Source organism: Cherax quadricarinatus, chromosome 96 (genome assembly GCF_038502225.1).
Source record: "Cherax quadricarinatus isolate ZL_2023a chromosome 96, ASM3850222v1, whole genome shotgun sequence".
NCBI classification, from domain to species: domain Eukaryota; kingdom Metazoa; phylum Arthropoda; class Malacostraca; order Decapoda; family Parastacidae; genus Cherax; species Cherax quadricarinatus.
In genome coordinates, this window is record NC_091387.1 from 220,291 (window position 1) to 245,265 (window position 24,975).

The 24,975-nt window shown below is 50.8% G+C and overlaps 1 protein-coding gene across 3 annotated transcripts in view; it reads left to right on the forward strand.

The window, feature by feature from the left end:
• The window catches only part of LOC128701718 (pleckstrin homology-like domain family B member 1), a gene marked incomplete at its 5' end in the record, with an annotated part of 158,852 nt that overhangs the window by 57,162 nt on the left and 76,715 nt on the right, over positions 1 to 24,975 (forward strand). For all 3 annotated transcript variants that reach the window (XM_070104949.1, XM_070104950.1, XM_070104952.1), the window contains 1 exon segment: positions 14,571 to 14,646. In XM_070104949.1, coding sequence (XP_069961050.1) covers positions 14,571 to 14,646 — 76 coding nt within the window.

Consider the following 24,975-nt stretch of genomic DNA (forward strand, 5'->3'; position numbering starts at 1 on the left):
CACTGTACCACCTGGCTGGTGCACTTTACCACACCTGGCTGGTGTGCTGTACCACACATGGCTGGTGCACTGTACCACACCTGGCAGGTGCACTGCACCACACCTGGCTGGTGCACTGCACCACACCTGGCTGGTGCACTGTACCACACCTGGCTGGTGCACTGTACCACACCTGACTGGTGCACAGCACCACACCTGGCTGGTGCACTGTACCACACTTGGCTGGTGCACTGTACCACACTTGGCTGGTGCACTGTACCACACCTGGCTGGTGCACATTACACTGATGTACCACACATCTGGCTGGTGCAGTGCACTAATGTACCACACACTTGGCTGGTGCACAGTGAACTGTACCACACCTGGCTGGTGCACTGTACCACACCTGGCTGGTTCTCAGTTCATTGATGTATTGTCAACTGGTTGTACCCAGCATGCTGAGTCGACTGGTTATACCCAGCATGCTGAGTCGACTGGTTATACCCAGCATGCTGAGTCGACTGGTTATACCCAGCATGTAGAGTCAACTGGTTATACCCATCATGTAGAGTCAACTGGTTATACCCTGCATGCTGAGTCAACTGGTTGTACCCAGCATGTTGAGTCAACTGGTTGTACCCAGCATGTTGAGTCAACTGGTTATATCCTGCATGTTGAGTCAACTGGTTGTACCCAGCATGTTGAGTCAACTGGTTGTACCCAGCATGTTGAGTCAACTGGTTGTACCCAGCATGTTGAGTCAACTGGTTGTACCCAGCATGTTGAGTCAACTGGTTGTACCCAGCATGTTGAGTCAACTGGTTATATCCTGCATGCTGAGTCAACTGGTTGTACCCAGCATGCTGAGTCAACTGGTTGTACCCAGCATGCTGAGTCAACTGGTTGTACCCAGCATGCTGAGTCAACTGGTTGTACCCAGCATGCTGAGTCAACTGGTTGTACCCAGCATGCTGAGTCAACTGGTTATACCCAGCATGCTGAGTCAACTGGTTGTACCCAGCATGCTGAGTCAACTGGTTGTACCCAGCATGCTGAGTCAACTGGTTGTACCCAGCATGCTGAGTCAACTGGTTGTACCCAGCATGCTGAGTCAACTGGTTGTACCCAGCATGCTGAGTCAACTGGTTGTACCCAGCATGCTGAGTCAACTGGTTGTACCCAGCATGCTGAGTCAACTGGTTGTACCCAGCATGCTGAGTCAACTGGTTGTACCCAGCATGCTGAGTCAACTGGTTGTACCCAGCATGCTGAGTCAACTGGTTGTACCCAGCATGCTGAGTCAACTGGTTGTACCCAGCATGCTGAGTCAACTGGTTGTACCCAGCATGCTGAGTCAACTGGTTGTACCCAGCATGCTGAGTCAACTGGTTGTACCCAGCATGCTGAGTCAACTGGTTGTACCCAGCATGCTGAGTCAACTGGTTGTACCCAGCATGCTGAGTCAACTGGTTGTACCCAGCATGCTGAGTCAACTGGTTGTACCCAGCATGCTGAGTCAACTGGTTGTACCCAGCATGCTGAGTCAACTGGTTATACCCAGCATGCTGAGTCAACTGGTTGTACCCAGCATGCTGAGTCAACTGGTTATACCCAGCATGCTGAGTCCACGGGGTGGACCCAGCATGCTGAGTCAACTGGTTGTACCCAGCATGCTGAGTCAACTGGTTGTACCCAGCATGCTGAGTCAACTGGTTGTACCCAGCATGCTGAGTCAACTGGTTGTACCCAGCATGCTGAGTCGACTGGTTGTACCCAGCATGCTGAGTCAACTGGTTGTACCCAGCATGCTGAGTCAACTGGTTGTACCCAGCATGCTGAGTCAACTGGTTGTACCCAGCATGCTGAGTCAACTGGTTGTACCCAGCATGCTGAGTCAACTGGTTGTACCCAGCATGCTGAGTCAACTGGTTATACCCAGCATGCTGAGTCAACTGGTTGTACCCAGCATGCTGAGTCAACCAGCATGCTGAGTCAACTGGTTGTACCCAGCATGCTGAGTCAACTGGTTGTACCCAGCATGCTGAGTCAACTGGTTGTACCCAGCATGCTGAGTCTGCTGAGTCAACTGGTTGTACCCAGCATGCTGAGTCAACTGGTTGTACCCAGCATGCTGAGTCAACTGGTTGTACCCAGCATGCTGAGTCAACTGGTTGTACCCAGCATGCTGAGTCAACTGGTTGTACCCAGCATGCTGAGTCAACTGGTTGTACCCAGCATGCTGAGTCAACTGGTTGTACCCAGCATGCTGAGTCAACTGGTTGTACCCAGCATGCTGAGTCAACTGGTTGTACCCAGCATGCTGAGTCAACTGGTTGTACCCAGCATGCTGAGTCAACTGGTTGTACCCAGCATGCTGAGTCAACTGGTTGTACCCAGCATGCTGAGTCAACTGGTTGTACCCAGCATGCTGAGTCAACTGGTTGTACCCAGCATGCTGAGTCAACTGGTTGTACCCAGCATGCTGAGTCAACTGGTTGTACCCAGCATGCTGAGTCAACTGGTTGTACCCAGCATGCTGAGTCAACTGGTTGTACCCAGCATGCTGAGTCAACTGGTTGTACCCAGCATGCTGAGTCAACTGGTTGTACCCAGCATGCTGAGTCAACTGGTTGTACCCAGCATGCTGAGTCAACTGGTTGTACCCAGCATGCTGAGTCAACTGGTTGTACCCAGCATGCTGAGTCAACTGGTTGTACCCAGCATGCTGAGTCAACTGGTTGTACCCAGCATGCTGAGTCAACTGGTTGTACCCAGCATGCTGAGTCAACTGGTTGTACCCAGCATGCTGAGTCAACTGGTTGTACCCAGCATGCTGAGTCAACTGGTTGTACCCAGCATGCTGAGTCAACTGGTTGTACCCAGCATGCTGAGTCAACTGGTTGTACCCAGCATGCTGAGTCAACTGGTTGTACCCAGCATGCTGAGTCAACTGGTTGTACCCAGCATGCTGAGTCAACTGGTTGTACCCAGCATGCTGAGTCAACTGGTTGTACCCAGCATGCTGAGTCAACTGGTTGTACCCAGCATGCTGAGTCAACTGGTTGTACCCAGCATGCTGAGTCAACTGGTTGTACCCAGCATGCTGAGTCAACTGGTTGTACCCAGCATGCTGAGTCAACTGGTTGTACCCAGCATGCTGAGTCAACTGGTTGTACCCAGCATGCTGAGTCAACTGGTTGTACCCAGCATGCTGAGTCAACTGGTTGTACCCAGCATGCTGAGTCAACTGGTTGTACCCAGCATGCTGAGTCAACTGGTTGTACCCAGCATGCTGAGTCAACTGGTTGTACCCAGCATGCTGAGTCAACTGGTTGTACCCAGCATGCTGAGTCAACTGGTTGTACCCAGCATGCTGAGTCAACTGGTTGTACCCAGCATGCTGAGTCAACTGGTTGTACCCAGCATGCTGAGTCAACTGGTTGTACCCAGCATGCTGAGTCAACTGGTTATACCCAGCATGCTGAGTCAACTGGTTATAACTGGTTGTACCCAGCATGCTGAGTCAACTGGTTATACCCAGCATGCTGAGTCAACTGGTTATACCCAGCATGCTGAGTCAACTGGTTGTACCCAGCATGCTGAGTCAACTGGTTGTACCCAGCATGCTGAGTCAACTGGTTGTACCCAGCATGCTGAGTCAACTGGTTGTACCCAGCATGCTGAGTCAACTGGTTATACCCAGCATGCTGAGTCAACTGGTTATACCCAGCATGCTGAGTCAACTGGTTATACCCAGCATGCTGAGTCAACTGGTTGTACCCAGCATGCTGAGTCAACTGGTTGTACCCAGCATGCTGAGTCAACTGGTTGTACCCAGCATGCTGAGTCAACTGGTTATACCCAGCATGCTGAGTCAACTGGTTATACCCAGCATGCTGAGTCAACTGGTTGTACCCAGCATGCTGAGTCAACTGGTTGTACCCAGCATGCTGAGTCAACTGGTTATACCCAGCATGCTGAGTCAACTGGTTATACCCAGCATGCTGAGTCAACTGGTTATACCCAGCATGCTGAGTCAACTGGTTGTACCCAGCATGCTGAGTCAACTGGTTGTACCCAGCATGCTGAGTCAACTGGTTATACCCAGCATGCTGAGTCAACTGGTTGTACCCAGCATGCTGAGTCAACTGGTTGTACCCAGCATGCTGAGTCAACTGGTTGTACCCAGCATGCTGAGTCAACTGGTTTTACCCAGCATGCTGAGTCAACTGGTTTTACCCAGCATGCTGAGTCAACTGGTTGTACCCAGCATGCTGAGTCAACTGGTTGTACCCAGCATGCTGAGTCAACTGGTTTTACCCAGCATGCTGAGTCAACTGGTTGTACCCAGCATGCTGAGTCAACTGGTTGTACCCAGCATGCTGAGTCAACTGGTTTTACCCAGCATGCTGAGTCAACTGGTTGTACCCAGCATGCTGAGTCAACTGGTTGTACCCAGCATGCTGAGTCAACTGGTTGTACCCAGCATGCTGAGTCAACTGGTTGTACCCAGCATGCTGAGTCAACTGGTTGTACCCAGCATGCTGAGTCAACTGGTTGTACCCAGCATGCTGAGTCAACTGGTTGTACCCAGCATGCTGAGTCAACTGGTTGTACCCAGCATGCTGAGTCAACTGGTTGTACCCAGCATGCTGAGTCAACTGGTTGTACCCAGCATGCTGAGTCAACTGGTTGTACCCAGCATGCTGAGTCAACTGGTTGTACCCAGCATGCTGAGTCAACTGGTTGTACCCAGCATGCTGAGTCAACTGGTTGTACCCAGCATGCTGAGTCAACTGGTTGTACCCAGCATGCTGAGTCAACTGGTTGTACCCAGCATGCTGAGTCAACTGGTTGTACCCAGCATGCTGAGTCAACTGGTTGTACCCAGCATGCTGAGTCAACTGGTTGTACCCAGCATGCTGAGTCAACTGGTTGTACCCAGCATGCTGAGTCAACTGGTTGTACCCAGCATGCTGAGTCAACTGGTTGTACCCAGCATGCTGAGTCAACTGGTTGTACCCAGCATGCTGAGTCAACTGGTTGTACCCAGCATGCTGAGTCAACTGGTTGTACCCAGCATGCTGAGTCAACTGGTTGTACCCAGCATGCTGAGTCAACTGGTTGTACCCAGCATGCTGAGTCAACTGGTTGTACCCAGCATGCTGAGTCAACTGGTTGTACCCAGCATGCTGAGTCAACTGGTTGTACCCAGCATGCTGAGTCAACTGGTTGTACCCAGCATGCTGAGTCAACTGGTTGTACCCAGCATGCTGAGTCAACTGGTTGTACCCAGCATGCTGAGTCAACTGGTTGTACCCAGCATGCTGAGTCAACTGGTTGTACCCAGCATGCTGAGTCAACTGGTTGTACCCAGCATGCTGAGTCAACTGGTTGTACCCAGCATGCTGAGTCAACTGGTTGTACCCAGCATGCTGAGTCAACTGGTTGTACCCAGCATGCTGAGTCAACTGGTTGTACCCAGCATGCTGAGTCAACTGGTTGTACCCAGCATGCTGAGTCAACTGGTTGTACCCAGCATGCTGAGTCAACTGGTTGTACCCAGCATGCTGAGTCAACTGGTTGTACCCAGCATGCTGAGTCAACTGGTTGTACCCAGCATGCTGAGTCAACTGGTTATACCCAGCATGCTGAGTCAACTGGTTGTACCCAGCATGCTGAGTCAACTGGTTGTACCCAGCATGCTGAGTCAACTGGTTGTACCCAGCATGCTGAGTCAACTGGTTGTACCCAGCATGCTGAGTCAACTGGTTGTACCCAGCATGCTGAGTCAACTGGTTATACCCAGCATGCTGAGTCAACTGGTTGTACCCAGCATGCTGAGTCAACTGGTTATACCCAGCATGCTGAGTCAACTGGTTATACCCAGCATGCTGAGTCAACTGGTTATACCCAGCATGCTGAGTCAACTGGTTGTACCCAGCATGCTGAGTCAACTGGTTGTACCCAGCATGCTGAGTCAACTGGTTGTACCCAGCATGCTGAGTCAACTGGTTATACCCAGCATGCTGAGTCAACTGGTTGTACCCAGCATGCTGAGTCAACTGGTTGTACCCAGCATGCTGAGTCAACTGGTTGTACCCAGCATGCTGAGTCAACTGGTTGTACCCAGCATGCTGAGTCAACTGGTTGTACCCAGCATGCTGAGTCAACTGGTTGTACCCAGCATGCTGAGTCAACTGGTTGTACCCAGCATGCTGAGTCAACTGGTTGTACCCAGCATGCTGAGTCAACTGGTTGTACCCAGCATGCTGAGTCAACTGGTTGTACCCAGCATGCTGAGTCAACTGGTTATACCCAGCATGCTGAGTCAACTGGTTGTACCCAGCATGCTGAGTCAACTGGTTGTACCCAGCATGCTGAGTCAACTGGTTATACCCAGCATGCTGAGTCAGGTCTGGGGCAGAGACAATAAATTCATGTTGTCCAAGAAACTTTCAACACCTTGTGTCAGGCAGGAGGTCGTCATGGTGGGCAGGAGGTCGTCATGGTGGGCAGGAGGTCGTCATGGTGGGCAGGAGGTCGTCATGGTGGGCAGGAGGTCGTCATGGTGGGCAGGAGGTCGTCATGGTGGGCAGGAGGTCGTCATGGTGGGCAGGAGGTCGTCATGGTGGGCAGGAGGTCGTCATGGTGGGCAGGAGGTCGTCATGGTGGGCAGGAGGTCGTCATGGTGGGCAGGAGGTCGTCATGGTGGGCAGGAGGTCGTCATGGTGGGCAGGAGGTCGTCATGGTGGGCAGGAGGTCGTCATGGTGGGCAGGAGGTCGTCATGGTGGGCAGGAGGTCGTCATGGTGGGCAGGAGGTCGTCATGGTGGGCAGGAGGTCGTCATGGTGGGCAGGAGGTCGTCATGGTGGGCAGGAGGTCGTCATGGTGGGCAGGAGGTCGTCATGGTGGGCAGGAGGTCGTCATGGTGGGCAGGAGGTCGTCATGGTGGGCAGGAGGTCGTCATGGTGGGCAGAGGTCATCATGGTGGGCAGGAGGTCGTCATGGTGGGCAGGAGGTCGTCATGGTGGGCAGGAGGTCGTCATGGTGGGCAGGAGGTCATCATGGTGGGCAGGAGGTCGTCATGGTGGGCAGGAGGTCGTCATGGTGGGCAGGAGGTCGTCATGGTGGGCAGGAGGTCGTCATGGTGGGCAGGAGGTCGTCATGGTGGGCAGGAGGTCGTCATGGTGGGCAGGAGGTCGTCATGGTGGGCAGGGGGTCGTCATGGTGGGCAGGAGGTCGTCATGGTGGGCAGGAGGTCGTCATGGTGGGCAGGAGGTCGTCATGGTGGGCAGGAGGTCGTCATGGTGGGCAGTAGGTCGTCGTGGTGGGCAGGAGGTCGTCATGGTGGGCGGGAGGTCGTCATGGTGGGCAGCAGGTCGTCATGGTGGGCAGGAGGTCGTCATGGTGGGCAGGAGGTCGTCATGGTGGGCAGAAGGTCGTCATGGTGGGCAGGAGGTCGTCATGGTGGGCAGGAGGTCGTCATGGTGGGCAGGAGGTCGTCATGGTGGGCAGGAGGTCGTCATGGTGGGCAGAAGGTCGTCATGGTGGGCAGGAGGTCGTCATGGTGGGCAGGAGGTCGTCATGGTGGGCAGGAGGTCGTCATGGTGGGCAGGAGGTCGTCATGGTGGGCAGGAGGTCGTCATGGTGGGCAGTAGGTCGTCATGGTGGGCAGGAGGTCGTCATGGTGGGCAGGAGGTCGTCATGGTGGGCAGGAGGTCGTCATGGTGGGCAGGAGGTCGTCATGGTGGGCAGGAGGTCGTCATGGTGGGCAGAAGGTCGTCATGGTGGGCAGGAGGTCGTCATGGTGGGCAGGAGGTCGTCATGGTGGGCAGGAGGTCGTCATGGTGGGCAGGAGGTGGTCATGGTGGGCAGGAGGTCGTCATGGTGGGCAGGAGGTCGTCATGGTGGGCGGAAGGTCGTCATGGTGGGCAGGAGGTCGTCATGATGGGCAGGAGGTCGTCATGGTGGGCAGGAGGTCGTCATGGTGGGCAGGAGGTCGTCATGGTGGGCAGGAGGTTGTTATGGTGGGCAGGAGGTTATGGTGGGCAGGAGGTCGTCATGGTGGGCAGGAGGTCGTCATGATGGGCAGGAGGTTGTCATGGTGGGCAGGAGTTCATCATGGTGGGCAGGAGGTTGTCATGGTGGGCATGTTGGACTAACAGTATTAAACAAAAGTGTTGTGGACGGGTGGTGTTGCTGTGAGTCAGTACTGACACTTCCGGCGTCAGCTCTCTCAGGGTCTGTCTTGGCAGCATCCCAGTCCATCATGCCAGAGGTGGTAGCCACCTCGCTGACGCACCTGCGTTCTTTGACGCACACTCTCTCACTCAGGAATTGTCTGTCAAACAGTTGCTTGGGACAGGTATTTTCTATGATGTGGGTATTGTCTGTGATGCAGGTATTGTCTGTGTTGCAGGTATTGTCTGTGATGCAGGTATTGTCTGTGATGCAGGTATTGTCTGTGATGCAGGTATTGTCTGTGATGCAGGTATTGTCTGTGATGCAGGTATTGTCTGTGATGCAGGTATTGTCTGTGATGCAGGTATTGTCTGTGATGCAGGTATTGTCTGTGATGCAGGTATTGTCTGTGATGCAGGTATTGTCTGTGATGCAGGTATTGTCTGTGATGCAGGTATTGTCTGTGATGCAGGTATTGTCTGTGATGCAGGTATTGTCTTTGATGCAGGTATTGTCTGTGATGCAGGTATTGTCTTTGATGCGGGTAACGTCTGTGATGCAGGTATTGTCTGTGATGCAGGTATTGTCTGTGATGCAGGTATTGTCTGTGATGCAGGTATTGTCTGTGATGCAGGTATTGTCTGTGATGCAGGTATTGTCTGTGATGCAGGTATTGTCTGTGATGCAGGTATTGTCTGTGATGCAGGTATTGTCTGTGATGCAGGTATTGTCTTTGATGCATGCAGTATTGTCTGTGATGCAGGTATTGTCTTGATGATATTGTCGTGGCAGGTATTGTCTGTGATGCTGTGATGCAGGTATTGTCATGCAGGTATTGTCTGTGATGCAGGTATTGTCTGTGATGCAGGTATTGTCTGTGATGCAGGTATTGTCTGTGATGCAGGTATTGTCTGTGATGCAGGTATTGTCTGTGATGCAGGTATTGTCTGTGATGCAGGTATTGTCTGTGATGCAGGTATTGTCTGTGATGCAGGTATTGTCTGTGATGCAGGTATTGTCTGTGATATTGTCTGTGAGGTATTGTCTGTGATGATGCAGGTATTGTCTGTGATGCAGGTATTGTCTTTGATGCAGGTATTGTCTGTGATGCAGGTATTGTCTGTGATGCAGGTATTGTCTTTGATGCAGGTATTGTCTGTGATGCAGGTATTGTCTTTGATGCGGGTAACGTCTGTGATGCAGGTATTGTATGCAAAAAACAATGGTGCATTCCTGTGAGATGTGCGAGTCTGTGGTGATCTATTAGAATCAGAGAGAGAGATAGAGAGGGAGGGAGGGAGGGATTGGGTTGTAGACAGAAGCAAGTAATAAACCAGTAACATGTTTTAACACTTAAGGTAACTAGTGACAGGTGTTGTTAGTGTTGTCTCACTAATGCACTGAGATGGTGTGGCAGGTGTTAGGAATGTTGTAGGTGAGTGTGGATGGGGCAACGTTCTACTTATACTCCACCACAGTCCTTCACAATTAGGGCTGCCACCTTCACAAGTATTGTCTTACGTGTATTTCCAAGCGCCCAAAATACCCCGGGTTGTTAATATTCTCACCTGAAGTTTGGCTGTGTATATTAGCCTATGTTAACATCAGATATAAACAATGCACTGCAGCAGGCCTACTGGCCCATGCCAGGCATGTTCAAGTGTACCCCTGTTAACACTTTTTGGGCCTAGTTTCTAGGCTTTTTGAGTGTTTAAATGCTCGTGTGGTACTCTACAGGATAGATATATGGTGCACAGTAAACTAGCCACAACGGTACTCTACAGGATAGATATGTGGTGCAAAGTAAACTAGCCACAACCATCCACAAGATAGATATTTGGTACACAGTAAACTAGCCACTACAACGGCAAAATCTAATCTGTCAGTCAAGAATACTTAATCTTCGAAATCTGGCTTAAGTTAGACTCTCAGCTTACGTAACTCATGTTGGTATTGTGTACCATTCATGTACAACTCTCAGTGGAACAAAACCACAGTGAATAGATTGGATAGAAGACATATCTTAGCATTTTAATGTGGTTTTTAGTTCCTGGGAAGTTAAATTTAGAAACAGTGATCTTACGTTTGTATTATGTTACAATGTTTACAGCCAGAAGTTTTAAGAGATGATTTAAATTACTTTAGAATTGTGTGTATAGAAGGGGTTTAGTGTTGTGGTGTGGCTTGATACCATGCTCATTCCCTCCTCATACCTCAGATGTATGTACAGCCTCTCCTCACTTAACGACAGAGTTCCATTCCTGAGACCACATTGTTAAACGAATTCGTCACTAAGTGAGGAGCATACTATAATAATATTGAGTTTGTGTCAGCCATCTTTGATATTGTTTTAATGTTACCTTTGCACCATTTATAATACTTTTGGTTTGTTTTTAAATGTTTATACAGTAGTGTACTGTATATTGAAATGAACAGAATAGAGGAAATCAGCTCTAATATATATTAGTATTTAGGTAGGAATACTGGTCAGAGAGCATGTCGTAAGTCTGAGGCATTGGTAAACAAGTACGTCTCTAAGTGAGGAGAGGCTATATTTGTGTTTATATACATGTACACTGTAGTGGAGGGAAGGCGGGGTAGGGGTCGGCCTAGGAAAGGTTGGAGGGAGGGGGCAAATTAGGTTTTGTGTGCAAGGGGCTTAGTCTTTCAGCAAGTGTGCGTGAGCATGTTAGATAGGAACAAATGGAGACAAATGGTTTTTAGGACTTGATGTGCTGTTGGAGTGTGAGCAAGGAAACATTTATGAAGGGATTCAGGGAAACCAGCAGGCCGGACTTGAGTCCTGGAGATGGGAAGTACAGTGCCAGCACTCTGAAGGAGGGGTGTTAGTGTTGCAGTTTTATAACTGTAGTGTAAGCATGCCTCTGGCAAGACAGTGATGGAGTGACTGATGATGAAAGTTTTTCTTTTTTTGGGCCACCCTGCCTTGGTGGGAAACAGCAGATGTGTTAATAAAATATAAATAAATACACTAACTTGTAAGAATCAACAGTTTAGTGGTACTAGTCTGTGCTACTGACTCTTACTAATACTGGTACTGACTGGTACTAGACTGTGCTGCTGACTCTTACTAATACTGGTACTGACTGGTACTAGACTGTGCTGCTGACTCTTACTAATGCTGGTACTGTCCTATAAGAGAAGGTAAATTAGGCTGTGATATTCTGGACCCGAGGATAATATTAGCGAGGATGTGTGTGTGTGTGTGTGTGTGTGTGTGTGTGTGGTGTTGTCTGTGTTTTGTGTGTGTGTGTGTGTGTGGTGTTGTCTGTGTTTTGTGTGTGTGTGTGTGTGTGTGTGTGTGTGTGTGTGTGTGTACTCACCTAGTTGAGGTTGCAGGGGTCAAGTCCAAGCTCCTGGCCCCGCCTCTTCACTGGTCGCTATTAGGTCACTCTCCCTGAACCGTGAGCTTTATCATACCTCTGCTTAAAGCTATGTATGGATCCTGCCTCCACTACATCGCTTCCCAAACTATTCCACTTCCTGACAACTCTATGGCTGAAGAAATACTTCCTGACATCCCTGTGATTCATCTGTGTCTTCAGCTTCCAACTGTGTCCCCTTGTTGCTGTGTCCCATCTCTGGAACATCCTGTCTTTGTCCACCTTGTCAATTCCTCTCAGTATTTTGTATGTCATTATCATGTCCCCCTATCTCTCCTGTGTGTGTGTGTGTGTGTGTGTGTTGTGTGTACTCACCTAGTTGTAGTTGCAGAGGTCGAGTCATAGCTCCTGGCAATGCCCCTTCACTGGCCACTACTGGGTCACTTTCCCTGCACCATGAGCTTTATCATACCTCTGCTTAAAGCTATGTATGGATCCTGCCTCCACTACATCGCTTCTCAAACTATTCCACTTCCTGACTACTCTGTGACTGAAGAAATACCTAACATCCCTGTGATTCATTTGTGTCTTCAACTTCCAAATGTGTCCCCTTGTTACTGTGTCCCATCTGTGGAACATTCTGTCTCTGTCCACCTTGTCAGTTCCTCTCAGTATTTTACATGTCATTATCATGTCATCCCCCTCTCTCCCATCCTCCGGTGTCGTCAGGTTGAGTTCCCTTAACCTCTCCTCGTAGGACATACCTCTTAGCTCTGGGACTAGTCTTGTTGCAAACCTTTGCACTTTCTCTAGTTTCTTTACATGCTTGGCTAGGTGTGGGTTCCAAACTGGTGCTGCATACTCCAATATGGGCCTAACGTACACGGTGTACAGGGTCCTGAACGATTCCTTATTAAGATGTCGGAATGCTGTTCTGAGGTTTGCCAGGCGCCCATATGCTGTAGCAGTTAGTGTGTGTGTGTGTGTGTGTGTGTATGTGTGTCAAACAAGAACTGGAAAACATTGTGGTGTCCAGAAAGGAGGAGCTGTTACTGGTGCTGCTGTTGCTGGTAGTGCTGTTGCTGGTGTTGGTGGTGGTGCTGCTGCTGTTGGCAGTGGTGGGGCTGCTGTTGGTGGTGGTGCTGCTGTCGGTAGTGGTACTGCTGTTGTTGGTAGTGGTGCTGCTGTTGGTGGTGATTGGTGGTGCTGCTGCTGTTGGTGGTTGTGCTACTGCTGTTGCTGCTGCTGTTGGTGGTGGTACTGCTGCTGTTGGTGGTGGTATTGCTGTTGTTGATGGTGGTACTGATGCTGTTGGTGGTGGTACTACTGCTGTTGGTGGTGGTATTGCTGCTGTTGGTGGTGGTATTGCTGCTGTTGGTGGTGGTATTGCTGCTGTTGGTGGTGGTATTGCTGCTGTTGGTGGTGGTATTGCTGCTGTTGGTGGTGGTATTGCTGCTGTTGGTGGTGGTATTGCTGCTGTTGGTGGTGGTATTGCTGCTGTTGGTGGTGGTATTGCTGCTGTTGGTGGTGGTATTGCTGCTGTTGGTGGTGGTATTGCTGCTGTTGGTGGTGGTATTGCTGCTGTTGGTGGTGGTATTGCTGCTGTTGGTGGTGGTATTGCTGCTGTTGGTGGTGGTATTGCTGCTGTTGGTGGTGGTATTGCTGCTGTTGGTGGTGGTATTGCTGCTGTTGGTGGTGGTATTGCTGCTGTTGGTGGTGGTATTGCTGCTGTTGGTGGTGGTATTGCTGCTGTTGGTGGTGGTATTGCTGCTGTTGGTGGTGGTACTACTGCTGTTGGTGGTGGTATTGCTGCTGTTGGTGGTGGTATTGCTGCTGTTGGTGGTGGTATTGCTGCTGTTGGTGGTGGTATTGCTGCTGTTGGTGGTGGTATTGCTGCTGTTGGTGGTGGTATTGCTGCTGTTGGTGGTGGTATTGCTGCTGTTGGTGGTGGTATTGCTGCTGTTGGTGGTGGTATTGCTGCTGTTGGTGGTGGTATTGCTGCTGTTGGTGGTGGTATTGCTGCTGTTGGTGGTGGTACTGCTGCTGTTGGTGGTGGTATTGCTGCTGTTGGTGGTGGTATTGCTGCTGTTGGTGGTGGTATTGCTGATGTTGGTGGTGGTATTGCTGCTGTTGGTGGTGGTATTGCTGCTGTTGGTGGTGGTATTGCTGCTGTTAGTGGTGGTACTGCTGCTGTTGGTGGTGGTACTGCTGCTGTTGGTGGTGGTATTGCTGCTGTTGGTGGTGGTATTGCTGCTGTTGGTGGTGGTATTGCTGCTGTTGGTGGTGGTATTGCTGCTGTTGGTGGTGGTATTGCTGCTGTTGGTGGTGGTATTGCTGCTGTTGGTGGTGGTATTGCTGCTGTTGGTGGTGGTATTGCTGCTGTTAGTGGTGGTACTGCTGCTGTTGGTGGTGGTACTGCTGCTGTTGGTGGTGGTATTGCTGCTGTTGGTGGTGGTATTGCTGCTGTTGGTGGTGGTATTGCTGCTGTTGGTGGTGGTATTGCTGCTGTTAGTGGTGGTACTGCTGCTGTTGGTGGTGGTATTGCTGCTGTTGGTGGTGGTACTGCTGCTGTTGGTGGTGGTATTGCTGCTGTTGGTGGTGGTATTGCTGCTGTTGGTGGTGGTATTGCTGCTGTTGGTGGTGGTATTGCTGCTGTTGGTGGTGGTATTGCTGCTGTTGGTGGTGGTATTGCTGCTGTTGGTGGTGGTATTGCTGCTGTTGGTGGTGGTATTGCTGCTGTTAGTGGTGGTACTGCTGCTGTTGGTGGTGGTATTGCTGCTGTTGGTGGTGGTATTGCTGCTGTTAGTGGTGGTACTGCTGCTGTTGGTGGTGGTACTGCTGCTGTTGTTGGTGCTGCTGTTCAATATCTTAGTGGGGAAAAACTAAACCCATACGAGTTACCACCTGGGCAGTGGGAATCAATCGTGGTTTATTGAAGGGATGACTATGTCTTCACGTCCTGCCTATTTTATCATTGATATCTATAATGTTATTGATGTTTATGTTAACAGTGATGTTTGTTATGACTAACGTTTATAACGTAGTATAATGTTTCTGTTACAGCTTGTCTAGCGACGAGGTCCTGGATACACGCAGCAGCGGAGAGAGTGTTGTAAGGGAGGGTCATCCCCAGGTCAAGGTAGGTCACACCTTTAACCTTTGATTTTTAAGGTCTAGCTACGTCTCTCTCTCTCTCTCTCTCTCTTTTTATTTTCACAAATGACATGGTTATACAGAGGAATATAATAGCTGGGTGTACATACCAAAAATCCCTTTGTATGCGGAGTATTTCTGACAGACTTAAAGATTAACTTAAGATTAGTCATTATACGAGTTATAGTGAGTACAGGAGAACTGTGTATCAGGTAATGCTACATGGTAATTATGGTAGAGATAGTAACCATGGTAGAGATAACCATTGTAGAGATAGTAACCATGGTAGTGATAGTAACCATGGTAGTGATAGTAACCATGGTAGTGATAGTAACCATGGTAGTGATAGTAACCATGGTAGTGATAGTAACCATGGTAGTGATAGTAACCATGGTAGTGATAGTAACCATGGTAGTGATAGTAACCATGGTAGTGTAACCATGGTAGTGATAGTAACCATGGTAGTGTAACCATGGTAGTGTAACCATGGTAGTGATAGTAACCATGGTAGTGTAACCATGGTAGTGATAGTAACCATGGTAGTGTAACCATGGTAGTGATAGTAACCATGGTAGTGATAGTAACCATGGTAGTGTAACCATGGTAGTGATAGTAACCATGGTAGTGATAGTAACCATGGTAGTGTAACCATGGTAGTGATAGTAACCATGGTAGTGATAGTAACCATGGTAGTGTAACCATGGTAGTGATAGTAACCATGGTAGTGATAGTAACCATGGTAGTGTAACCATGGTAGTGATAGTAACCATGGTAGTGTAACCATGGTAGTGATAGTAACCATGGTAGTGATAGTAACCATGGTAGTGATAGTAACCATGGTAGTGTAACCATGGTAGTGATAGTAACCATGGTAGTGATAGTAACCATGGTAGTGATAGTAACCATGGTAGTGTAACCATGGTAGTGATAGTAACCATGGTAGTGTAACCATGGTAGTGATAGTAACCATGGTAGTGATAGTAACCATGGTAGTGTAATCATGGTAGTGATAATCATTGTAGTGATGATAACCATGGTAGTGATGATAACCATGGTAGTGATAACCATGGTAGTGATGATAACCATGGTAGTGATGATAACCATGGTAGTGATGATAACCATGGTAGTGATGATAACCATGGTAGTGATGATAACCATGGTAGTGATAACCATGGTAGTGATGATAACCATGGTAGTGATAATCATGGTAGTGATAACCATGGTAGCAATAACCATGGTAGTGATAACCATTGTAGTGATGATAACCATGGTAGTGATAATAGCCATGGTAGTGATGATAACCATGGTAGAACACGTTACTCACCTATTTGTGGTTGCAGGGGTTGAGTTACATAGCTCCTGGCCCCACTTCACTGGTCGCTGATAGGTCCACTCTCCCTGCTCCAAGAGCCTTATCATACCTCATCTTAAAGCTGTGTATGGCTCCTGCCTCCACTACATCACTCTCCAGATTGTTCCACTTCCTGACAACTCTGTGACTGAAGAAATGCTTCCTAACATCCCTGTGACTCATCTGAGTCTTCAACTTCCAGTTGTGACCCCTTGTTGCTGTGTCACATCTCTGGAACATCCTGTCTTTGTCCATTTTGTAAATTCCTCTCAGTATTTTATACGTTGTTATCATGTCCTGCTTCATATTTGCAAATATACAGGGTTTGAAATCAAATAAAAATGACAAAGTTAGTTATATCAGTGGGCTCCTAACAGAAGTGAATGCCATATTCGGAGCATTTGCAGAAACACGTACAAGGGATGTTTTGGACGGAGAGATGAAGATAGAAAACTACAATATGTATAGATGCGATAGAATCAGTAGGTCACAGGGAGGAGTAGCAATCTATGTAAAGAATATACTTTCTGTTGCACAGAATTCTACAAATGATATAGTAGAAATTCTAGACATTAAAGTTGAAAATAGGAATTTGGTAATTATCCTAGTATACAAACCACCATCAGCAACTGCTGAGGAATTCACAGATCAGTTAAGTAAGATAGATAGCTATCTGGATAGGCTAGAAAATCCTACACCAGATATTTTACTCCTTGGAGATTTTAATCTCCCTCATGTAAAATGGAAGCTGGCACAATGTAATGTTATACCAGAAATATCCCCGGGAAGCACAATGTAATGTTATACCAGAAATATCCCTGGGCAGCACCCTGGCTCAACACGTACATACCAGGGAAATAATGAAGTTTTGTGAAAAGTACTCTTTAAACCAACAGGTAATTGATCCCACTAGAAATGAAAATATCCTGTAATTTGATATTCACAAACAACGAGGAACTGATCAGAGACACGACAGTTTCCAAAACTATTTACTCTGATCATAACATCATAGAGGTTCAAACTAGTACGTATTAACTCAGGGGTAGGAAACTGCATCGCTAAAGTTAGAGACGGGATGTTCAGTAAGTTTAATTTTAACAACCATAGAACTAATTGGGAAAAAATAAACCAAGAGCTATCAGACATACCCTGGGAATCAGACATGAGCGACCTAAATTCCCACCAGCGCCTAGAGAAGCTGAATACTGAAGCATACGAAATATGTATGAAACATGTACCATTGAGGAAACCCAGAGGAAGATCAGTTATAGAGAGAGAGCGTAGGAGATGGTACAGAAGAAGAAAATGGATTACTGAACTGCTTAAAAACACAAATATGCTACAACAGAGGAAAGATAGACTTAGCAGAGAGATCACTGAATTAGAGCAAAAACTTAGGATGTCATATCTCACAGAAGAAGTACAGTGGACCCCCGGTTTACGATATTATTTCATTCCAGAAGTATGTTCAGGTGCCAGTACTGAACGAATTTGTTCCCATAAAGAACATTGTGAAGTAGATTAGTCCATTTCAGACCCCCAAACATACACGTACAAACGCACTTACATAAATACATTTACATAATTGGTCGCATTGGGAGCTGATCGTAAAGCAGGGGTCCACTGTACAAAGGGAACAAAATATAACGAGTTTGTTTGGTATACTGAAAGCGGGTGGTCAATGATAAATGTCTTCGGAGGCTTCTTAGTTTATTGTTAAGTCGTGGTGGGTACACAGGCTTGTGTGTTGTGCCCATGGCCCGGGAGGGCCATCCCACGAGAGAGAGCTAGGCAGTAGGCCTTGTGTCTTGCTGCTAGGCCGCTGTGTGAGTGAGAGTGAGGCAAGGGCAGGCAGGCTGACGTGGCAACGCCTATAGGTGGCAGCACCAGCATGGCGCGAAATATGAACTAAGCTGGCAGACAGCATAGGCTGTCTGTGCAGACAGTACAGGCTGTCTACAAAAAGGCCATACAGGATTTTGCAAGAAACCCAAAATATTTCTATTCCTACGCAAAATCCAAGCTAAGAACTACCTGTAGAATTGGACCACTACTGAGAGGAGACTCGTATACTGACGATGAACAGAAAATGAGTGAAATTCTAAAAGAACAGTATGAGTCGGTGTTCAGCAACTCGCTAAATGACAGCAAGGTAGAAAATGCAGAAATATTTTTCACTCCAGAAGAAGGCTGCACAGACCAACTAACTGACATTAGTGCAAATCCCATAGATTTCGAGAAAGAAATGGAAAACATGCCCACTCAGCACCTGGACCAGATTCATGGAATGCTCTATTTATAAAGAAGTGCAAAGTACCACTAGCATATGCCCTCAGTATTCTTTGGAGAAAGAGCTTAGATCTAGGTGAAATACTGGAGGCCTTAAAGGGTGCAGACATAGCTCCTTTACACAAGGGAGGTAGTAGAGCACTAGCTAAAAATTAAAGACCAGTAGCCCTAACCTCTCACATCATAAAAATCTTCGAAAGAGTGATGAGACGGCAGGTTTCAAATTTCATGGACCAGCACAACCAACATAACCTGAACCAGCATGGTTTTACAGCAAGACAATCATGTCTGTCACAGCTGCTGAACCATTATGACAGAATTACGGAGGCACTGGAAGATGACCAAAGCACAGATGTGATTTACACAGATTTTGCAAAGGCATTTGACAAATGCGATCATGGAGTGATGGCGCACAAAATGAAGGCCATGGGCATTACGGGGAAGGTAGGCAGATGGATTTTCGGTTTCCTAACACCCAGAACACAAAAAGTAGTAGTGAACAGGGCAAGATCCAGCATCAGCGAGGTCAAAAGCTCAGTGCCCAAGGGACTGTCCTAGCACGTCTGCTGTTCCTCATCCTCATAACAGACATAGACAAAAACACCCGGCACACTTTTGCATCATCATTTGCAGATGACATTAAAATAAGCATGAAAGTCAGTACGGTAGAGGACACTGAAAAAGTACAGGAAGACATAAACAGGGTTTTCCAGTGGGCAGTGGAAAACAACATGACGTTCAATGGTGATAAGTTCCAGCTGCTTAGTTATGGAAAGAATGAAGAACTCAAAAGGAGCACTATATACAAAACTCAAGAGGGTCACCAAATAGAACGTAAGGAACACGTAAAAGACCTGGGAATAATTGTCAGCGGACCTTTCTTTTAAAGACCATAACAAGACAAAGATCACAACAGCCAGGAAGACGACTGGGTGGGTATTGAGAACTTTCAAAACAAGGGAAACAATGCCGATGGTGACACTCTTCAAATCGCTAGTGCTCCCTCACTTAGAATATTGCTAAGTGCTGACGGCCCCGTTCAGGGCAGGAGAAATATCGGAGCTGGAACAAATACAGAGATCGTTTATGGCTCACATTGAGCCAGTAAAGCACCTGAACTAATGGGAACGCCTGCAAGTCTTGAACATGTACTCATTGGAGCGGAGGAGAGAGAGGTATACATGATAATACAGTATATACCTGGAAGGTACTCGAGGGCTTGGTCCCAAATCTGCACACTGCCATAACATACTGGAGTGAGAGATATGGGAGGAAGTGTAAAATAAACCCAGTGAGGAGCAGGGGTGCGGTGGGGACACTAAGGGAACACTGTATCAACATCTTGGGTCCCAGACTTTTCAACATCTTACCAGAATATATCAGAAATACTGCTGGAACAAGTGTTGAAGCCTTCAAGAGGAAACTAGACAAGTATCTTCACCAGGTGCCGGATCAACCAGGCTGTGATGAATATGTGGGGCAGCGGGCCTCCAGCAGTAACAGCCTTGTTAACCAGGCGTGCAACAGACGAGCCTGGCCCATGGCTGGGCTCAGAGAGTAGATATACTCTCGAAATTCTTCAAAGGTATATCAAAGGTACGTCCTCCCTATCCATCCTGTCCTCCAGTGGTAGGAAGCCAGATGTGTGGGGGGCCCTCCTGTCCTCCAGTGGTAGGAAGCCAGGTGTGTGCCCTCCTGTCCTCCAGTGGTAGGAAGCCAGGTGTGTGGGGGCCCTCCTGTCCTCCAGTGGTAGGAAGCCAGGTGTGTGGGGGGCCCTCCTGTCCTCCAGTGGTAGGAAGCCAGATGTGTGGGGGCCCTCCTGTCCTCCAGTGGTAGGAAGCCAGGTGTGTGGGGGGCCCTCCTGTCCTCCAGTGGTAGGAAGCCAGATGTGAGGGGGCCCTCCTGTCCTCCAGTGGTAGGAAGCCAGATGTGTGGGGGGCCTCCTGTCCTCCAGTGGTAGGAAGCCAGATGTGTGGGGGGCCTCCTGTCCTCCAGTGGTAGGAAGCCAGATGTGTGGGGGGCCTCCTGTCCTCCAGTGGTAGGAAGCCAGATGTGTGGGGGCCCTCCTGTCCTCCAGTGGTAGGAAGCCAGGTGTGTGGATGCCCTCCAGTAGGAAGCCAGGTGTGTGGGTGTCCTCCAGTAGGAAGCCAGGTGTGTGGGTGTCCTGTCCTCCAGTAGGAAGCCAGGTCTGTGGGTGTCCTCCAGTAGGAAGCCAGGTGTGTGGGTGTCCTCCAGTAGGAAGCCAGGTGTGTGGGTGTCCTCCAGTAGGAAGCCAAGTGTGTGGGTGTCCTCCAGTAGGAAGCCAAGTGTGTGGGTGTCCTCCAGTAGGAAGCCAGGTGTGTGGGTGTCCTCCAGTAGGAAGCCAGGTGTGTGGGTGTCCTCCAGTAGGAAGCCAGGTGTGTGGGTGTCCTCCAGTAGGAAGCCAGGTGTGTGGGTGTCCTCCAGTAGGAAGCCAGGTGTGTGGGTGTCCTCCAGTAGGAAGCCAGGTGTGTGGGTGTCCTCCAGTAGGAAGCTAGGTGTGTGGGTGTCCTCCAGTAGGAAGCCAGGTGTGTGGGTGTCCTCCAGTAGGAAGCTAGGTGTGTGGGTGTCCTCCAGTAGGAAGCCAGGTGTGTGGGTGTCCTCCAGTAGGAAGCTAGGTGTGTGGGTGTCCTCCTGTCCTCCAGTAGGAAGCCAGGTGTGTGGGTGTCCTCCAGTAGGAAGCCAGGTGTGTGGGTGTCCTCCAGTAGGAAGCCAGGTGTGTGGGTGTCCTCAAGTAGGAAGCCAGGTGTGTGGGTGTCCTCCAGTAGGAAGCCAGGTGTGTGGGTGTCCTCCAGTAGGAAGCCAGGTGTGTGGGTGTCCTCCAGTAGGAAGCCAGGTGTGTGGGTGTCCTCCAGTAGGAAGCCAGGTGTGTGGGTGTCCTCCAGTAGGAAGCCAGGTGTGTGGGTGTCCTCCAGTAGGACGCCAGGTGTGTGGGTGTCCTCCAGTAGGACCCCAGGTGTGTGGGTGTCCTCCAGTAGGACGCCAGATGTGTGGGTGTCCTCCAGTAGGACGCCAGGTGTGTGGGTGTCCTCCAGTAGGACGCCAGGTGTGTGGGTGTCCTCCAGTAGGACGCCAGGTGTGTGGGTGTCCTCCAGTAGGACGCCAGGTGTGTGGGTGTCCTCCAGTAGGACGCCAGGTGTGGGTGTCCTCCAGTAGGACGCCAGGTGTGTGGGTGTCCTCCAGTAGGACGCCAAGTGTGTGGGTGTCCTCCAGTAGGACCCCAGGTGTGTGGGTGTCCTCCAGTAGGACCCCAGGTGTTTACCTGTGTGTGGGTGTCCTCCAGTAGGACGCCAGGTGTGTGGGTGTCCTCCAGTAGGACCCCAGGCGTGTGGGTGTCCTCCAGTAGGACCCCAGGTGTGTGGGTGTCCTCCAGTAGGAAGCCAGGTGTGTGGGTGTCCTCCAGTAGGACCCCAGGTGTGTGGGTGTCCTCCAGTAGGACCCCAGGCGTGTGGGTGTCCTCCAGTAGGACCCCAGGCGTGTGGGTGTCCTCCAGTAGGACGCCAGGTGTGGGTGTCCTCCAGTAGGACCCCAGGTGTGTGGGTGTCCTCCAGTAGGACCCCAGGTGTGTGGGTGTCCTCCAGTAGGACGCCAGGCGTGTGGGTGTCCTCCAGTAGGACGCCAGGTGTGTGGGTGTCCTCCAGTAGGACGCCAGGTGTGTGGGTGTCCTCCAGTAGGACGCCAGGTGTGTGGGTGTCCTCCAGTAGGACGCCAGGTGTGTGGGTATCCTCCAGTAGGACGCCAAGTGTGTGGGTGTCCTCCAGTAGGACCCCAGGTGTGTGGGTGTCCTCCAGTAGGACCCCAGGTGTTTACCTGTGTGTGGGTGTCCTCCAGTAGGACGCCAGGTGTGTGGGTGTCCTCCAGTAGGACGCCAGGTGTGTGGGTGTCCTCCAGTAGGACGCCAGGTGTGTCCTCCAGTAGGACGCCAGGTGTGTGGGTGTCCTCCAGTAGGACGCCAGGTGTGTGGGTGTCCTCCAGTAGGACGCCAGGTGTGTCCTCCAGTAGGACGCCAGGTGTGTGGGTGTCCTCCAGTAGGACGCCAGGTGTGTGGGTGTCCTCCAGTAGGACGCCAGGTGTGTGGGTGTCCTCCAGTAGGACGCCAGGTGTGTCCTCCAGTAGGACGCCAGGTATGTGGGTGTCCTCCAGTAGGACGCCAGGTGTGTGGGTGTCCTCCAGTAGGACGCCAGGTGTGTGGGTGTCCTCCAGTAGGACGCCAAGTGTGTGGGTGTCCTCCAGTAGGACCCCAGGTGTGTGGGTGTCCTCCAGTAGGACCCCAGGTGTTTACCTGTGTGTGGGTGTCCTCCAGTAGGACGCCAGGTGTGTCCTCCAGTAGGACGCCAGGTGTGTGGGTGTCCTCCAGTAGGACGCCAGGTGTGTGGGTGTCCTCCAGTAGGACGCCAGGTGTGTCCTCCAGTAGGACGCCAGGTGTGTGGGTGTCCTCCAGTAGGACGCCAGGTGTGTGGGTGTCCTCCAGTAGGACGCCAGGTGTGTGGGTGTCCTCCAGTAGGACGCCAGGTGTGTGGGTGTCCTCCAGTAGGACGCCAGGTGTGTGGGTGTCCTCCAGTAGGACGCCAGGTGTGTGGGTGTCCTCCAGTAGGACGCCAGGTGTGGGTGTCCTCCAGTAGGACGCCAGGTGTGTGGGTGTCCTCCAGTAGGACGCCAGGTGTGTGGGTGTCCTCCAGTAGGACGCCAGGTGTGTGGGTGTCCTCCAGTAGGAAGCCAGGTGTGTCCTCCAGTAGGACGCCAGGTGTGTCCTCCAGTAGGACGCCAGGTGTGTCCTCCAGTAGGACGCCAGGTGTGTGGGTGTCCTCCAGTAGGACGCCAGGTGTGTCCTCCAGTAGGACGCCAGGTGTGTCCTCCAGTAGGACGCCAGGTGTGTCCTCCAGTAGGACGCCAGGTGTGTCCTCCAGTAGGACGCCAGGTGTGTCCTCCAGTAGGACGCCAGGTGTGTGGGTGTCCTCCAGTAGGACGCCAGGTGTGTGGGTGCTGGAGGCTGCGGCAGATTTCACGTATAATTTCACGTATAATTCTTCAGATAGTGATAGATAAGATAGTAAACACCGGGTAAGGTACACCTGGTCGAGGGTATCACACCTGCCCTCACACTACCCACTTACACCCACCTAACACTGGGTGTACCCACCTAGTTGTCTTGGCAGTGGTCGAGACATAGCTCCTGGCCTTGACTCAACGACTGCTTGTACTGGTTTCTGACTAATACCTCTTAAACAGGTAAGTTTGTGTGAGGCTCTCTACCTGTATGGGTGTGGAGCCTAGGTGTGCTCCACACAGTGTGGTGGAGCCTGGGTGTGCTCCACACAGTGCAGTGTGGTGGAGCCTGGGTGTGCTACACACAGTACAGTGTGGTGGAGTCTGGGTGTGCTCCACACAGTACAGTGTGGTGGAGCCTGGGTGTGCTCCACACAGTGCAGTGTGGTGGAGCCTGGGTGTGCTACACACAGTATGGTGGAGCCTGGGTGTGCTCCACACAGTACAGTGTGGTGGAGTCTGGGTGTGCTCCACACAGTACAGTGTGGTGGAGTCTGGGTGTGCTCCACACAGTACAGTGTGGTGGAGCCTGGGTGTGCTCCACACAGTACAGTGTGGTGGAGCCTGGGTGTGCTCCACACAGTGCAGTGTGGTGGAGCCTGGGTGTGCTCCACACAGTGCAGTGTGGTGGAGCCTGGGTGTGCTACACACAGTATGGTGGAGCCTGGGTGTGCTCCACACAGTACAGTGTGGTGGAGTCTGGGTGTGCTCCACACAGTACAGTGTGGTGGAGTCTGGGTGTGCTCCACACAGTACAGTGTGGTGGAGCCTGGGTGTGCTCCACACAGTGCAGTGTGGTGGAGCCTGGGTGTGCTACACACAGTACAGTGTGGTGGAGTCTGGGTGTGCTCCACACAGTACAGTGTGGTGGAGTCTGGGTGTGCTCCACACAGTACAATATGGTGGAGCCTGGGTGTGCTCCACACAGTACAGTGTGGTGGAGCCTGGGTGTGCTCCACAGTGCAGTGTGGTGGAGTCTGGGTGTGCTCCACACAGTGCAGTGTGGTGGAGTCTGGGTGTGCTCCACACAGTGCAGTGTGGTGGAGTCTGGGTGTGCTCCACACAATGCAGTGTGGTGGAGTCTGGGTGTGCTCCACACAGTGCAGTGTGGAGGAGTATGGGTGTGCTCCACAGTGTGGTGGAGCCTGGGTGTGCTCCACAGTGTGGTGGAGCCTGGGTGTGCTCCACACAGTGCAGTGTGGTGGAGCCTGGGTGTGCTCCACACAGTACACTGTGGGGGAGCCTGGGTGTGCTCCACACAGTACAGTGTGGGGGAGCCTAGGTGTGCTCCACACAGTACAGTGTGGGGAGCCTGGGTGTGCTCCACACAGTACAGTGTGGTGGAGCCTGGGTGTGCTCCACACAGTGCAGTGTGGTGGAGCCTGGGTGTGCACCACACAGAACAGTGTGGTGGAGCCTGGGTGTGCTCCACACAGAACAGTGTGGTGGAGCCTGGGTGTGCTCCACAGTACAGTGTGGTGGAGCCTGGGTGTGCTCCACACAGTGCAGTGTGGTGGAGCCTGGGTGTGCTCCAAACTGTGCAGTGTGGTGGAGCCTGGGTGTGCTCCAAACTGTGCAGTGTGGTGGAGCCTGGGTGTGCTCCACACAGTA